The sequence below is a fragment of the Plasmodium cynomolgi genome, chromosome 12 (genome assembly GCF_000321355.1).
Source record: "Plasmodium cynomolgi strain B DNA, chromosome 12, whole genome shotgun sequence".
Lineage (NCBI taxonomy): Eukaryota > Apicomplexa > Aconoidasida > Haemosporida > Plasmodiidae > Plasmodium > Plasmodium cynomolgi.
The window spans coordinates 343,655-360,655 of NC_020405.1; the positions used below are offsets into that span (position 1 = coordinate 343,655).

The 17,001-nt window shown below is 43.2% G+C and overlaps 4 protein-coding genes across 4 annotated transcripts; 3 read left to right on the forward strand and 1 right to left on the reverse strand.

Annotated features, from left to right (window-relative positions):
- Window positions 1-2,435: 2,435 nt before the first annotated feature.
- On the forward strand, window positions 2,436-4,632 carry PCYB_121770 (hypothetical protein; the record flags this gene model as incomplete). The annotated part of the gene is made up of 3 exons (XM_004223508.1): window positions 2,436-2,942; window positions 2,975-3,358; window positions 3,442-4,632. 3 exons carry the CDS (start codon window positions 2,436-2,438, stop codon window positions 4,630-4,632), a joined length of 2,082 nt encoding a protein of 693 aa, XP_004223556.1.
- Window positions 4,633-6,280: 1,648 nt separating this feature from the next.
- On the forward strand, window positions 6,281-8,057 carry PCYB_121780 (hypothetical protein; the record flags this gene model as incomplete). Its single annotated transcript, XM_004223509.1, has 7 exons — window positions 6,281-6,401; window positions 6,586-6,651; window positions 6,932-6,981; window positions 7,076-7,172; window positions 7,297-7,398; window positions 7,641-7,736; window positions 7,939-8,057. 7 exons carry the CDS (start codon window positions 6,281-6,283, stop codon window positions 8,055-8,057), a joined length of 651 nt encoding a protein of 216 aa, XP_004223557.1.
- Window positions 8,058-8,847: 790 nt separating this feature from the next.
- Window positions 8,848-12,346, reverse strand: PCYB_121790 (hypothetical protein; the record flags this gene model as incomplete). Its single annotated transcript, XM_004223510.1, has 3 exons — window positions 8,848-9,960; window positions 10,343-11,551; window positions 12,287-12,346. 3 exons carry the CDS (start codon window positions 12,344-12,346, stop codon window positions 8,848-8,850), a joined length of 2,382 nt encoding a protein of 793 aa, XP_004223558.1.
- Window positions 12,347-15,195: 2,849 nt separating this feature from the next.
- On the forward strand, window positions 15,196-16,461 carry PCYB_121800 (isocitrate dehydrogenase [NADP] mitochondrial precursor; the record flags this gene model as incomplete). Its single annotated transcript, XM_004223511.1, has 1 exon — window positions 15,196-16,461. A coding segment is annotated over one exon (1,266 nt), but the record flags the coding sequence as incomplete, so codon positions are not given.
- Between the last annotated feature and the right edge of the window lie 540 nt (window positions 16,462-17,001).

The window sequence follows — 17,001 nt, forward strand, 5'->3', positions numbered from 1 at the left end:
TTNTTNTTNTTTTTTTTTTTTTTTTTTTTGTACGAACAGTCAAAATCCATACGCGCTGGGTATGCTATGTTATACGTATATACATATGTAATACACGCTTTGAAGTTTTTATTTTTATTTTTATTTTATTTCTAATTTTATTTCATTTTTGTTAAACCCGTATTTGCTTTCAGCAACTGTGCGCTATTCGTGACTAACTCGTTATCGTAAGGGTTGTTTCACGAGCACGAATAGGAAAGTTTTTTTTTTTTGTTTTAAATCGTCATAAAATGACTCATTTAGAGCATTCACATGAGCTCATAAGTACTAGCGTATACACTCGTATGAAAGGCGCTGAAACAAGTTACGTGGTTTTAAACACTTTGTGACAATATATTCGCCATTTTTTTTGTATTTTTTAAACTCCAGCCTAGTGGAAACCGTTTTGATGCTTTGCAACTTGAACATACGAGGCGGATTAATTGGGAAAAAATATCAAATTATAACGTCCTTTTTTTTCTCCCCTCTCCCTGAACCTCCAACTTTGGCACACTTTTGATGTGTTATACACATATGAAGTCACTGTTTTTTTTTGTTTTTACCTTATTGCTGAAATGTAACCCTCGCGAGGTGTTTCACGGCGTACGATTGCCCCCGGTTGGGGCACGTACATTTCAGGTTATGAATACGTTTCGCCACAAAGGGGAACGGAAAAGGCAATCAACGCAGAAAAGCGAAACGAAAGGAAGCGAAACGAAACGAAACCAAGCCAAACCAGACCAAACCAAATACACGTTAAACGTGGCCCCACTCGTCAGGAGTTTCATAACTTGTGTCCAGTGTCCGCTGCCCCTGCCTGCCCCCCCCGTGCGCGCAAGCAGTTACACCTCCTTATTCACGCTAATGGTTAAAATGACTGATGAAAAGGAAAAAAGAAACGTGCTGCAAAATTTTACCAGCTGACCTTTTTCTTCTATCTAATCGCATGCTCTGCTACGTTAAATATGTAGAGAAAACACACACACGTGAAATTTTACACCACCAGGGGACAACTCCTTTTTTTTGCATACGCCATTTTCAAGCATGTAAAAAATTATATGTCATGTTTATACGCCACAATTTTTATGTGTACAAAAGGGAGCCCTTCCCCCAATTGCTAATTCGTCAACATGGTAAGGCAGCAGTTCACCGCTTAGGTGCGGCATAATTTATGTGTTCCCTCCTATGTCTCCCCCCCCCAAAAAAAAAGAAATTCCCCCATTCATTACACACCATTTCAAGCAGGTTAAAAAGGTTGTAACATTTTCATAATTGGGTAAAATAAAATGGAAAGAAGCTCTGTCAGGGAGGTGCCGCCCTGCGCTAATAAACGAATTATATTCATTTGTCCATCTTCTACTGCCCTGTGCAGGATTGCTATATAAATACACCTTTTACAACTACACCATTTTTATATAAAAAGGTTTAAAAAAAAAAAACCGATTGGCGAAAACGGCTGCACATTGGTTAAAAGGCGCAACTGCTTATCCCCCCCTAAAAATTACAAAAATGGGTAAATAAAAATACACGTAACATTTCAACCATGCGCAGGACAATGCGCAGAAATGTTCATGCAATCGGCACGCACAACTTTCAAATTTTAACAAAAATGTGGTAGTATACTTCATTTCCGTGTTGTCATCCCTCGTCAAACAAAGCAGACAAAGTCACTCACATAAGTGAATGCATGTTTGCTGAGGATACAAAACAAGCACAGAAGAATTACCATTCTTTTGCTTTCCCCCCTTAATGCGCTTTTTTATAAGGGGGGAAAAATCTAAGCGCACAACAGTTGCGTATAGGCCCCCCCTAAATGGCCAGCACGCGGAAAGGTTAGTGTACCAGTGGAACACCAATGTAAAAAAAAAAAATCCTCCTTCTCTCCTTTTGCAATCGCCCTGCCCATTTCGTGCTTTTAATTTGTTTTATTTTTTCCGCTCTTTTTTTTAGCAAAGCTATATGTCCTTCATGACAAAAAATAGAAAACACCATTTGCTGCCTTTCTCATACTTTTCTTCAAAGGGGGAAAAAAAAAATGCTGACAAAAAAGGACAATTTTTTTTCACATAATGCTTACAATTTTTGCAAAAACGTAAAATGTCCCTTTTTTGCTCACTTCGTTGTGCTAATTTTTCACGCGGATGTGTGTATATCCCCTTTTTTCTTCTTTTCCTCCTTTTTGCACATTTTTGTGGTTTTATCATTCTACATAATTATCGTTGCAATGATCAAAAGGGAAAAGTGAAAATATTATAAGTGAAAAAAGCTAGCTACTTGAAAAAAAAAAATTATGAACAGTTAATAAAAAAAAAAAAAAAAAACAATTTCTTTTTGAATCTTAAATAGTATACACTTTAAGGAAAAGCGGTTAGGCTAATCAGGGCGCGCACCCAAAGGGTTTCTCAGACAGGGGGGATATGAACAAAGTGGCGGGTAGCAACTCGGGAACAGAGGGGGAAGGAAAAGACGGAAGCGATGGCGTCGACCGAGGCGACCACAGCAGTGGGCTAGCGCATAGTGTGAAAAGTGAACAGTCTGGGGAATACGTCACACGTGAGAAGACTCAGCAGAATGACTCGAAAAAACAATCCGAAGGAAGCACCCCAAATGAAGCCACAAACGATTCACCAAATGAAGCCACAAACGGTTCCCCAAACGATGCTCCAAACGATGCCCCAAACGATTTCCCAAACGATTCCCCAAACGATGCCCCAAACGATTCCCAAAACGATTCCCCAAACGATTCCCCAAACGATTCCCCAAACGATGTGGACAACTCGTACGGAAAAGTGGAACCAAAGCTGAGTCGCGAGAAAAGCGACACCATCGACAAAAGCGGAGAAGAACCAAAGGCGCAAGGCAGCAACTTATCCACAAGCTCCGTAGACGAAAAAAAAAAAAACCAGAAAAAAACATTATTGCAAGTACGCGCGATGATTACCCCATTGATGAGAAGCCACCACGCATTGTGCGGGGAGAAAGCCAAAAATATGGAGGAAAAAAAATAAAATCCAAGTATTTTAAACCAAACGATACGTATAACGACGGAAAGAAGGGAGAAATCAACTCGAGCAGAAACAAAAAAATAACGAAAGAAAATTTAAAAGTAGATATGCGGGACTTCTTTTCTACCTCACAGGAGAAGGATGTCTATGAATATATTCCAGACACGTCCAACTACACCATATGTCACAATGAAGCAAATGAGTTGTACAAAGATGTAGTCACCATGAATAAGCATTTTTTGGACGAAATAAATGTTAACATATATTCGTCCCCTCTGGATACCTACTTATCGAGCATGCTAGCCTCCGTAACGGAGGACTCAAAGCAGAGGGATGTAAATCCTCTGTTTCGTGCGAACTCAAAAAGCGAAAATAACAATAACAATAACAATTTATCAGATGAAAAAAAAAAAAACAGAGCGATATCTTGGATGAAAGTCCCATGAACAAACCACTATATTCTTACGAGTTTTACAAAAATAAAATTTTTAAGCACTACCATAATAACGGTTTAGTCATCGAAGTTGATCCTGCAAAATTAAAATATAACAACTCTACGCAGTATGAATACGGTCATAATGTGTCTACTAATTTAGACGACCCTCTGTCTTATTTGCAAAAATTAAAGTGCGAAGTGGAAGACATAACTACCTACATTAACGATTTAGCCAATAGGAAAAGGGAAACATACGACCCGGATAATCCATACGACAAATTAAACGAAGATGTAACAGAGCATGAACAAATTGTTAAGAAAATTATGCATAACCGAGAGGCACCCGAAATACTTCTGGAACTTTTTTCGCTAAAAAATGACATCGACGATATGATAAATGATGACAATTTGAGAACACTGCTGAAGTCGGAAAAGGCGGAGAAAATGGTTCCCCAACAGGGGGGTACTACTTCTCCTGAGGATTGTAACAGGGAAGTCGTGAGAGCTATCCTCGACCGGCTACAGAACTGGGATGATGTTTTCCCGAAAAAGGGAGAACCAACTGGTGAAAAGGACAACAAGGAAGTCCAGAAGGAAGTCCAGAGGGAAGTCCAGAAGGGGATCCAAAAGGATGCCCAAAAGGACACCCAACGGGACATACGTGGGGACATGCGTGGGGACACACGTGGGGACCCTTTTCCAAAGCAAGTGAACATCTACACCGTACAGAATGGGAAAGAAAGGGAAATTCAAACTGCCCACCTCCTAACGCTGGAAAGAAAAATTGCAGATATTGAAAAGGCCTTGGGGATAGATAAAATGGCCATGCTTCCATATGATGATCTGAATCATGCCATCCTGGATTTATACAATAAACTAAGCCTGTTAGATTCCATCAAATTAGAAAGTGTGAAAAAAAAAATGCAAAATCTGCAATCGGAATTTTTAAACTTAAAAAAATTCAAAAAAGATCTCTTAAACGTTTCCAAAGATAGAGGAAATTACGAAGAGTCCATTGATGAACTTTTTAAAATCTTAGACCTCTGGAAGAAGACTCACCATATAATTCCAAACGTGTTGGCACGGCTTCACCAACTGAAACGGGTGCATGACAACGCGCAGTCCTTCTCCTCCAGGCTCGACGGTGGGCACAGCGTGAATATGTTCACCTAGGCGAGCGTGGATATGTTCACCTATGCGAGCGTGGACATGCTCATCTATGCGAGCGTGGATATGCTCATCTATGCGAGCGCGGATATGACGTCACAGGAAAGGCGTGACACCAAATACACACATCTTCACTCCCCTCATTTCTCAGATTTGGAAAAGCAGCAAAGCAAGCTAGACGACACAATCAGCCTCGCCGAGCAGAACATCAAACTGATCAACTCCAAGATTGACCAAAATGTGCATTTCCTGCAAGACACGTTAAGGAAGATGGAATCAGAAGGGGTCCCCTTCCCGAATAACGAGTAAAGGGATGGGATGGACCCCCAAATGGCAACACAAAAGGGAAAAGGGACAGAAACGGAAGCGTCATTATTTTCGTTTTGCTCACAATTTAATGAAAAAAAAAAAAAAAAAAAAAAAAAAAAGAAAGCAGCCTTATTTTGTTCCCTTTTCCTCGGTTTGTGTTTCCTGGGCGATATTCCCCCTCGGCGAATAAACCCCACTTTGGAGAAAAAAAAAAAAAAAGAAGAAACAGCGAGTCATCATTTTTTCCCTTTCACTTATCCGTTCAAATCACACTTGGTATTTTGCATATCACCAATTTTTTTTTTTCGCATTGTACATAAGCTGCAATTATTCCTCGCGGCACTCCCAACTACGCTCTTTTTTTTTTAGTCGTTATTTTTCCTTTTTCTGTTTTCCCCGGGGGAAATACTTTCATGCCATTTACACACCCGTTTGCTAGGAAAAGGCGTATGCAAGGTGCAAACGCGGGAGGAAGGGCAGATCGCCGTGACTTATGGGAAGCAAGCGGGTGAGGGGGATAGACGGCCATACGCAAACAGGATCGGTCAGCTCCAAACTTGACGCGCGAGGCGTACGGAAGGCCTACTCCTTCATTTCGAATGACATGTGAAAAGGTTCCCTCTTTACCCCTTCTCAATTTCGTTGCCCATTTGGACCAACAAGGGGTCTCCCCTTTTTCTCAGCAAACGAGGCATAATCGGAGTGCCTCCAATTTGTATGCCCCCCCCTTTTTTTAAGCAATTAATAAAAGGCGAAAAGGTAAGACAGTGAATTTTTAGGAGAATGCGGCGGAATGGGCACATGCGGGGGGGATTGCGTTGCCGATGAGTTCGTCCCCCCGTCCGTTCATCCCCTCACTCATCCATCTCTTTACCCATCCATCCATCTCTTTACCCATCCATCCATCTCTTTACCCATCCATCCATCTCTTTACCCACCCATCCAATTTTCCCTTTTCCCGGCACCAAATGAGCCGCGCTCGTTATTTTCACGCAAAGCATCAAATCAGCTACTTTCCCTTCCACTTTGACCCCATCCAGATTTGTAACTTTTTCCTTTTCCTTTTTCTCGTCGCTATAATCACGCCAAGTGAGTGCCGAAAAATGTGCACGTAGGGGTTGCCCCGCGATTGTGCCACTCCGCGTGTTTGCGTAGCTTTTTGAAGTGGTGAAGCATTTCACAGAAATGAATTCGCCTCCCGTGTGTTGCATAAATCGAGTGTACCATAAGTAGTATATATCACGTAAAACAGTTAACAAAAAAGATAAGAAAGTCATTTCCATTTTCCCCAAAAGGTAAAACATAAAAATACTTTTTGAAGACACAGAGTACTTGACTTATGGAAATGGAGGACGTGATTAACAACAACGAGGTAAAGCGGGCCATGCAGCAACAGCTGAATGAGATGGTCGAAGAAAACGAAAAGCAGTACAACGACTTAATATCTTACATAGAAAATGAGAAAAGTAAGTCCGATTGAGAATGTGCCAGGGGCGCCATGTAAAGGTGGCCTCTGGAGTGACACGTTTATTGGCCGCCTCATCCGTGGTTCGATTGTGCCACTTCGATTATGCCTCTTCATGTTGTACCACTTCGATTGTGCCTCTTCATACCCCCCTCTTTCGCCATTCTACCATCCCCCCTGCGCAGAGCAAATTGAAATCATGAAAAACAAAACGAGGGAGAAGAAAAGTTCAATAAACAGGATAACCCACGGTACGATAAGCATTGGCAAGTGGAGGAGGAGTGAGAGGAGGAGGAAAGGCGCGCATTGGTCGGCATGACTGCACATCGGTGTGACTGCACGTCGGTCTGCCCACGTACCCCTGTGCAGCTTTAAAGGGGCAGACATCCCCCCACATATGTCCTGCCTTAGCATGTGCGCAGTTTTTCCTTGGGCCTCGCTTCGCCCCGTTGTGTAGCCCACCTCGCATCTTACATCGAACCAAACGTCACACAGCACGACATACCTCCTTTTTTCCTCCCCCCCTTCAAGAAATCGAAGCCAATACCGTCCTAGTCACAGAGCTGAAGGAGAGCGTGATGGTGGGACGCAAAAAAAAGTTGTCGCACCGGCCATTGTCCATTTTTCCCCTAGGCACAGTTACACATGTGCCTTATGTTTGTGACCAATCCGCAGGAAGAGGAGAAAAAGCTGGACGAATACCCCAAGCTGATTGAAGAAATTAACGAACAACTGAATTTAATTTTAAAAAATTTCGACTCCTCCAAGTTGGGTACGTCACCTGTGTGAAATTTTTCACGCGCTGGGAAAATATGCACGCGTTTCCTTCGTCCGATTGGTCATTCCATTTTAACTTCACTTCTCCCGTTTCACCACCGCGGGCGACCACTTCGTAGAGTACAACACGGTCAAGCTGCACAAGGACTACATTCAAAATGAGTGGAAAAGAAAATTGGGCACTCTCTACAATCTGCTGGGATTTGAAATCATATTACAAGGTCTCCGCACACCATGTGTTCCCCTTGCGGGACTGCGCCCCCTAGGGACATCGCTCGTCTATGTAGACGTGTGCAAGTGTGCTAGTGTGCATGTGTGCGAGTGTTCATATATGCATGTATGCAGCGGTGATACCTTTTAAACAGTTACGACTCAGTCTATGGCAGGGTCTGCTTGCACTTCTCCCCCTTTGCAAAAACAGCATCGATTGCTTATCCCCCCCATTCTTATCACCACCCTACAGATGACAAAATAGTAATCGAATTTTCGAATATTCAACCCGGGGATCCTCAGAAGAAATATCGAGCCACCGTCGCTTTGCACAACGGGACCTACGAAGGTTCGCCGAGTCGTTTTTTTAAATGACCGTCCAACCACGGGAGGGGCGTTCCCCTCAGGCAAAGGCTCGAGCAAGCGGTTATGTACTTATGTGCCCATGTTATGTACTTACCTTATGTGCCCGCGTTATGAACCCACCTTATGTACTCACGTTAAGCATACACAGCTCCAATCCACGCTTTTCCCGTTGTCCTCCCCCGTAGCCATCGAAACCGCGCCGCGACTGAACAAATTTGACGATTATGTAAACGGCCTAAATAAGGGACTGCCCTTCACAACCTTCTGCTGCTTACTCAGAAAGTCATTCAAAGAATTAAAATAGTGCTTAACAAAAATTGGTCCATCGTTTTGGTTTCCTTTTTTGGGATACCCACCTTCCCAAGGAGTTCCACGCTGTAAATATCTGCATCGTCAAATGGTGTGGATATTTTTTTTTTTGCGTAATTGTGATTTTTAAAATGGAAAAGGAGGGAAGGAACGATTTTTTTTTTCACCTCCTTCTTTGCATATGGTACAATTTGATAAAACGGAACACACCTAGTTTGTAAAAAATGCTAATATGATTTTTGCTTTAGGGGGGAGAGAAGTTCTTTTTATTTTTGTACACTTATATTTACTTCCCCTCACGTCCATTTTGCTTGAAGCAAACCCCTCCCCGGGGAAAACAGCACGGTGGTATATCCCCCCAAATGTGCACACGTTGCCCACTATTGCCCACTATCGCCCAACTCGGCTGCAAATGAGGATTCTTCTCTTCCCATTTGATTAAGTGGCGAAATGGATTCACCTAGACATGGGAAGATGGCCTGCTGGGGGGCCTACTACAATACCATTGATGATTCAAAATTTTCACGTGCGGGAAAGAATGCATCCTTTGCGCATTCGTTCAATTAGGTTTTTTTTTTTTTTTTTTTTGTGAAGCGTGTGTAAAAGCGCAACAACACGTGGTGCAAATGATGTGGTGGTGATAGCGGGGGTCAAGAAGGAGGGGGGGAACCACATGGAGATCCTCCAAATGGGTCCCCTCAAATGGGGCTACTCCAAATGGGCCGCCTCAAATGGGCCGCCTCATATGGGCCGCCTCATATGGGCCGCCTCAAATGTGGACCCCCTCACAAATTGGTGGGATGCATGAAAAAGGGGACCTCCTTGAGGGAGCTCTTTAGCTCGAGCCCATGCGAAGGAGACAACAGCGAGTGAACATAGTTCGAATTTTCATAAGTGAGGAATAAATGATTTGGAGTGTCCACAAATTTGTAAATTTGATCAAAAGTGAGCGTTCTGTAGCAATAAGGTCCTGCTGAGCTGGCCTCCGAGGTCTCCCCCGAGGCAAAAAAGTCGCCTCCCAAGTTGGATGTGCCACTACATTCCGCACTGACATACGATGATGATGCATTCTCCGATGGGGATGAAACGAACATATCGGAATAATTCCTCCTTCCAGCTGTTATGTCCTCATAATAATGAAAAAAGGTTTTAAATTGTCTTTTATCACACCACCTCCACATGTTCAAAAAAGAAGTAGGTAAGTTACACCCCCCCATTTCTCTCTCCCTTCCCTCCTTTACAATAGTATAAATAAATGACTCATCGGAAAGGATTTTATCCTTAACGAAGTCTTCCTCTCCTTGATTTATTTCCTCCTTCTTGCGTGTCACCAATGGATTCAAAATGATGTTGTCATGGAAACCACTATATTTTTTATTACTACAGTAGAACCTGGAGTTATAATTTCTCTTCAAATTTAACAAGTAGAGCATCTTCCCATTTTGATTAGAACTATGCGTTTCGGTGATGGCACTCTCGTAATGAAGACATGTGGTAGGATATTTGTATCTCAAGTCAAATAAAAAAATGGAACTGTTAGAATTTAGAGAGGTTAGTGATATGCCAGTTAGACTAAAATCATGGAAATAATTTTCACTATTGAAATATTTTTTATCATTATCATAATCAATTAGGTTGTAATTCACATAAGAGACGTAGTTTGACATCCTCCTATCATCAATTAGGATATTCTTTTTGCTCATAACAATATTCGTGTTGTAATCGAAGGAGATAATTTTCTTCAAATTTTCCATGAGCCGTTTGTCGCTCTCTACCGCTCCGCTCTCTAGGTCTATGCGGTAACATATGGCTTGGTTAAGTCCCACGGTACATTTTTTCCTGCCATTCATCACTACGTTTTTCACTTTTCCTCCTTCGCTGATTCGTTGCGCGTCTAGCTGCGTGATTCGCTTCGCCGATATGGGGTTCGTTTCTGCAGTGGAGTATCGGGACGAGGGAAAACAATTACAGTGGACTGCAGCGAGGGTATAACTCACAAGCTGCTTCTCCCATGCGGGGTGAACAGCACACACAGACATGCACACAGATATACCAACTGACATGCACACGGATATACCAATTGACATGCACACAGATATACCAATTGGCATGCACACAGATATACCAATTGACATGCACACAGATATACCAATTGACATGCACACTGACACACACACACAGATCGAGCGAGAGAACGCGCGCACTCGACGTACCTTCCAAGGAGAAGAAATATATCGCCGACTCGTCGGCCACCAAAAAGGTGTCATCCCCGAGGTTCACCGCATCCCTGGGGGCGAGGGCGTTCTGCCCCTCCCACGTCAGCTGCGCCTCCAGCAAACGAGTAGGAAGCAACGAATCCACATCGTTGACCTTCCACAAATTTAAACACCCAGACTTGTCCAACGAGAGGAACGAACTAAACGAGGGGTACAACTGACTCTGCTTGTTGTGAATCAATTTTAGTACACCTCCGTGGAGACCATTTGACCCCCTCGTCCTGTGCAAAAAATAATTTTCATGCACATAGTTACTCTTCAAATTCCATCTCCTCTGTACATGTTTCTTTAATTTTATTTTATATTCAAATGAGCTGATTTTATTGCCATAAGGAAAAACATCGTCATAAAAAATATCCCTCCTTTTGCTAGAGCTACGTTTAAATTTATCATCAGAGGTGCAAAAAGTTACACCTTCTCTGTTGTCCTTACTTAAATAGACGCGAATGAATTCATACAAACTGAATAAGTATCTCATGTTCATAATATTATTTGTGTAAAGTACCTTTTCTCCATTTTTTACACATTTTTTGGCTTTCTCCAGGGGATTACTACTACTCTGATCTGTATCCCCGGATGGTGTTTCTCCCTCCTTTTTAGACTGTTCATTTTGCATGGGGTTAATCCCTGCTTCGACTTCTTCCATTCCTCTGTTCGTGCTGAGATCACCAGGGGGGGGTACTACCCTATGTTGTTCATCTGAATTTCCACCGTTGCGTTTTTCTGCTTTGTTTAAAGTAGTTTCTTCTGTGCTTGAGGTTTTCCCTCCGTTTGAGGGACCCTCCTCAGGGTCATGCACTCCACCGATGACGGACTCGCAATTGAGTAGCTCCCTCTTCTGGTCGAGACGACTCTCCCAACTATCCTCCATAAAATTTGATCCCTTCAAAATATAAAACTGGTACTCTTTATTCTCATTTAAAAATCGTATAATATCCTTAACAGATTGTCTAAACGGATTCACATGCACATTGACATAAAAGAATCGATTAAATATGTCGTAGGAACACTTGCACAAGGGCATTAACTTGATTACCTCATTAAAGGTAAAGAACTCACTTAACAGGAGGAAATACAAAAAATTATTCATCATCCGGATAAGGGGGTTCCTAAAATTTACGTCTTCGGCATCACTGTAGTGATCGCTGGTTTGCGAGGGGAGTTGTCCACTCAACGGGGATCCCACCTCGGTATTGGCTCCTTTTTCATTATCCTTCCGGACATCACGCGAGGGGGAACCGCTGTTTACACCGCTTTGGAAAGCGCTTCGCCCTCTCTCCTGGTCCGCCAATGCAGCGAGAGTCCCTTCCAACATAGCCACTTCACTAGCATTGCTGTCACTTCTGCACCTCCCGACGTAGTTTATTTTCCTCTTTCTTTTAACAGGCCTCTCTTGCACAGAATTTAGCGAAGCGTACATGCGAAAACTTAGCTTGTTCCAATTCGTGTAATAATTCGTATAGCTGTATTTATTAAACGGGACCAGGAAGTACACGAATGAATTTTTATCAAAAAGGGACTCCATTATGTAATTCGTTTTATACCCCTCGTAGAGGGAGTAATACGAATTGTCATCATTTGAGATGCATTCTATGCAACTCGAATCTTCCTCCTCCTCGTCTTCCTCCTCTTCCTCCTCTTCCTCGTCTTCCTCGTCTTCCTCATCCTCCCCTTCTTCCTCTTCTTCCCCTTCTTCCTCTTCCTCCTCCACTTCACTTCCAGACGTTACCACCGCGTCATTCGGGCCATTCCCACCATTTGGAGCCCCCCCTCGAATGAAGCTACTTCCTACGTTATGACTGTGGCGCGTGTTTCGAAATGACTGCATGACATCCTTCTCTCCAGCTGGGTGATCATTTATGGAGGCCCCCTTATGGAGGCCTGGGTCCCTCTCCTCCACCCCGCAACCAGGGGTCCTACTCAATCCACCCACAGATAGTTTGCTTACCTCATTTTCATTTTTCCTACATTCGTAAAATGAATTAAAATCGTCATTCTTCTTTAACATTTTGTCCAACTCGAAAGTTCCCATTTCCCCTACTGCTTAATCGCTAGCTTATTTTTTATTTTTGGTATACACGATGGATTCTTCTTTCCCTATTTACGCACGTAACTATGGGTGTTCAAAGTTACGTGAACAGGTGGAGTAACCGAAGATAATGCGGCGCTGCGCGAACAACTCCAATTTGGGGAAAGCAGATGGTTGGCTGTGGAGAGCCACTTCCGTAAGACGCAGCGTAAACCGTTATGTATTTCTACACTTGCACATCGTCCATACGACGGTGACACACACGCATTGGCATATAATGACGTGCAAATTTACAAACAGGGGGGCTCCTCCCCAAACACAGAACAAAGGCAAAACTCGTCTGTTAAAAGAAAAGGGTACCTTTTTGTGCGTCTCCAAAAGAATGTTTCAAAAATGGGATAAAATGGGATAAAATGGACAAAGGAAATGAGATCAAGGATAGGGGAAGGGGGAGGGGGGGGAGAAGTGTACCCCTCCACGTGCTGCCAACTCCCCTTGGATGAAAGCAAAACTGATTAAGCGTTTTTTTAAACTGTTCTGTTACTCGTGCAACTGGAAGGATACAAAGGGCCATCGATTTGTAGCAAAAGAAATGCCTCAATCGCTTGGACCAGCCTTCCACGAATACATGCGTGACCGCGCATATGATGAATTCGCCACCCAACAGTGCGAAGAGGGTCCCTTAATGGGGTTAACGCGGAAAAGCGGGAAAAGAAAGTAAAAAAAAGGGGGAGCGGCCAAAAGGGAGGAGGGCGAAACGGGAGGTGGGTGAAAAGGGCGGCAAGGCTAAAAGAGAGATGAGGCTAAAAGAGAGGTGAGGCGAAATCGGCGTACCACCGTGCTACACTTTCGGCCTTCTCCATACACTTGGCTCATGTCCCCACTTTCTGTGGCGAAAAAAATGACACTGACACCGAATCAGATCATGTACACTGGTGTATCGTCCCCTCTTCCCCTTACATGAAGATGAAAAACTTGGGCAAAGTATCAACTCCGGAAGGGGAAGGAAGTATCGATACACGCCATGCTCACACGGTTAGGACTCTCACGTAGATATAAAAAGTAAATAAAAAAAAAGAGGAGCCCAACAAATTTAAAAGCGTTTTTTTTTTTTTTTTTTTTTTCACATGCTCCTGTTGGGTGTTCACGGTGCTACACAAATTCATGTTACATTTGCCTATCTCCCTTCGCTCAAGCAATGTATTTGTATGTATGATGATAGATACACATATGAATAAAAATACATAAGTTCGTTACGCCCTCCTTGGGATTTCACTAAAGCCGTGTAAGAGGGAAAACAAAAAGTTTATCCCCCCCCCCTAGCCAATGAAAAATAAAGTGCGTACAGGTTGATGTATCCTTCTACATTTTTTGCAGATTATGGATTAACCATTTTTCTGAGGATCAGAGAGTGAAGGAAAAAAAAAAAAAAAGTAAAGCGGTACTTTTTTAATATATACAAATCAGCATAAATTGCAAAAAAAAAAAAATTGTCACATTTTTGCATTTTTATTTTTTGTGAAACGTACCGAACAATGTAGTGTGAAGAGGAGTAACTCTTCATTTATCCACTTGGGGAAGTGCGCCGAAATAGTTTTGCTTCTCTCATCCCGGCGGGGGCAGAAACCCGAGAAAAAGGCACACAAATGATGTAAAAAGTAAGAAGTAAAAAGTAAGAAGCGGTTTGGAGTTTGGAGTTTTCTGCCCCCAATTTGCACATACTTTTTTTTTTTTTTGGCACCACTGCGGGAAGGCACCGGGGCTCCGCCATGAGCAAGTGCCCCTCCTGAGCACACGCAGGAAAGGTAAAATAATCATTCCACACAGTTGATTCCCCGCCTCTTCGCCCCTACACCACGTACATTGCCCTGTGCGTGTGAAGATACGCGCCTTACGCGATGACATGAGCAGGGGACCCCCACGAAGAGGCACTCCGGCGCTATGTTCTTTGTGCACCGTTCTTGGTGCTACCTTTTTTGAGGCATCTTTAAGGCAACCCCTTTTTTTTGTGTAGCACCTTATATGACCCCACCCCCTTTCCTTTACCTGTTCACGCAGAAAAAAACACCCCAGCAGAGAATCTCTTGACTTGCACAGGGTCCTCTATCCTAAGGTGAAGAAATTTTCCATAACATTTATTCCCTACCCTCTTCGTTCCGCTTTTTTTCCCCCACGCACGAAGGGATACACAGCAGGCTGTTTTCTTGAGCTTGTTCCGGAGCGACGCAGGGAAAAAGTTGGCAATAAATAAAACGGTACAGTAGCGGCGAACTGATCGCTCTCAATATATCGCGACGAGGCCAAGTAAAGCGCATAAGCACGGCCACCCTACAGTCATCCACTCCGAATTGAGCACCAAACGTGCGAAGAGGCAGAGAAGCACAGAAGCAGAAAGGCACAGAAGCAGATGAAAAGTGCCACTGCACAGCACTTCTGCCAAGCGCGGCTCCACCTTCGCTTATCAGATTAATAACGAAGGGGAAAGCCCTTTTCCTGAAGTATTTTCCGCAAGCGGAAGGGATCCCCATCGGCTAGGCGCACACAAAAGAGGAGTTACCACCCCCCAGGGAGAACGCACCACTTCGCCACGTCGCCCCTTTGCCACGTCACCCCTTCACCACGTCACCCCTTCACCACTTCGCCCCCTCACCACTTCACCCCTTCACCACTTCTCCCCTTCGCAACGCAAAATGGGAGGAAGGGCGCAGCTGTGGAGGAATCCCTGGATCCAAAATGCCACCAGGCGAAATGCGAGTAAAAGCGCGGCGTTTAACATCTGCGGGAAGGTGAAGGTCGAAAATCCAGTAGTAGAGTTAGACGGAGACGAAATGACCAAAATTATTTGGAAGGAAATCAAAGAGAAGCTAATCCTGCCATACTTGGATCTGAATATAAAGTACTTCGATCTGTCAATCGAAAATCGAGATAAAACCAACGACCAAGTGACGTTAGAAGCAGCAGAAGAAATAAAGAAATCATCGGTAGGAATTAAATGTGCAACAATTACACCAGATGCAGCTAGGGTTAAAGAATTTAACTTAAAAAAAATGTGGAAAAGTCCAAATGGAACCATAAGAAACATATTAGACGGTACAGTATTCAGAGCCCCCATTTTGATAAAAAATATCCCGAGGTTAATTCCCAATTGGAAGAAGCCAATCATCATAGGAAGGCATGCTTATGCGGATCAGTACAAGCAGAAGTCCTTGAAGATTGAAAAAAGTGGAAAATTCGAAATTGTTTTTACACCAGATGATAACTCCCAAGTTATGAGAGAAGAAATTTTCCACTTCAAATCACCAGGGGTTTGTCTAGGAATGTACAACACTGAAGAGTCCATCACAAATTTTGCTCTTTCGTGTTTTCAGTATGCACTAGATTTAAAGATGCCTGTTTATATGAGTACGAAAAGTACTATACTCAAAATATACGATGGGCTATTTATGGAAATTTTCCAAAAAATTTATGACCAAAAATTTCGCACAGCATTTGAGCAGAACAACTTATGGTATGAACACAAGCTGATCGATGACATGGTTGCTCAAGTACTCAAATCAGAAGGGGGATTTGTATGGGCTTGTAAAAATTACGATGGAGATATCCAATCCGATGCAGTTGCACAAGGTTATGGGAGCTTAGGTCTAATGAGCTCCATTCTAATGTGCCCAGATGGAGTAACGTGTGTGTCAGAAGCAGCACATGGAACAGTTACACGACATTATCGTTGTCATCAAAGAGGAGAAAAAACATCTACCAACCCTATTGCTTCTATCTTTGCCTGGACCAGGGGATTACAACATAGAGCCAAATTAGATAACAACCAGCCTCTTCAATTATTCTGTTATGCTCTCGAAAGGGCTTGCATAGAAACTGTAGAGGATGGACTAATGCCAAAGGACCTTGCTGCCTGCATAAAGGGACTTAAAAATGTCACAGAGAAGGACTACCTCTTCACGGATGATTTCATTAATGCCATTAATGAGAAACTGAAATTGAAGCTGCTCGCAAATCAGGCGAAAAATGACGCCCAGGCAGCCACCACCACCAAGCTGCAAAACGAGAACTGGAACAATTATGCCCCGCAGGAGCATTCGTCGTGAGGCGATCCATCCTCTGCGCCCCTCGCGCGGCGGGCTCCGCGTATTATAGCGCATTTTATTATTCCACGCTGCACTATGCTAGACCTTATGGTGTGTGCTTTTTTTTTCTTCCCCCACCGTAACGCACCTATGCATGTGCATACGACGAAGCGCCAACGGCCACTCTGCGCACACATCACGGTGAACTTCAAAAGGAAGAGCGCGCCCCGCGGGGTGTGGGGGTAGCACACCGCGCTGTGCACAAATTGTAACACATCACCCATTGCATTCGACGCTACGCAGTGATGCCCTTCATTCTGCTAACAAATGAGGAGGTAACCATAACCCCTTCAACTTAAGCAAATCCGGATGCCTTCAAAAAACAAAACAGAAACAAATGCGTTGTGGGAAACGATGCAGCATATACAAAAAACGGTACACAACAAGGTGGAAACAAAAAAAAAACAAAAAAAAAAAAAAGACATCCATCAAATGATACACAAAAATACAAAACAGGACAATTGGAGAAACACAAATGTCGGTTAATTATATTAT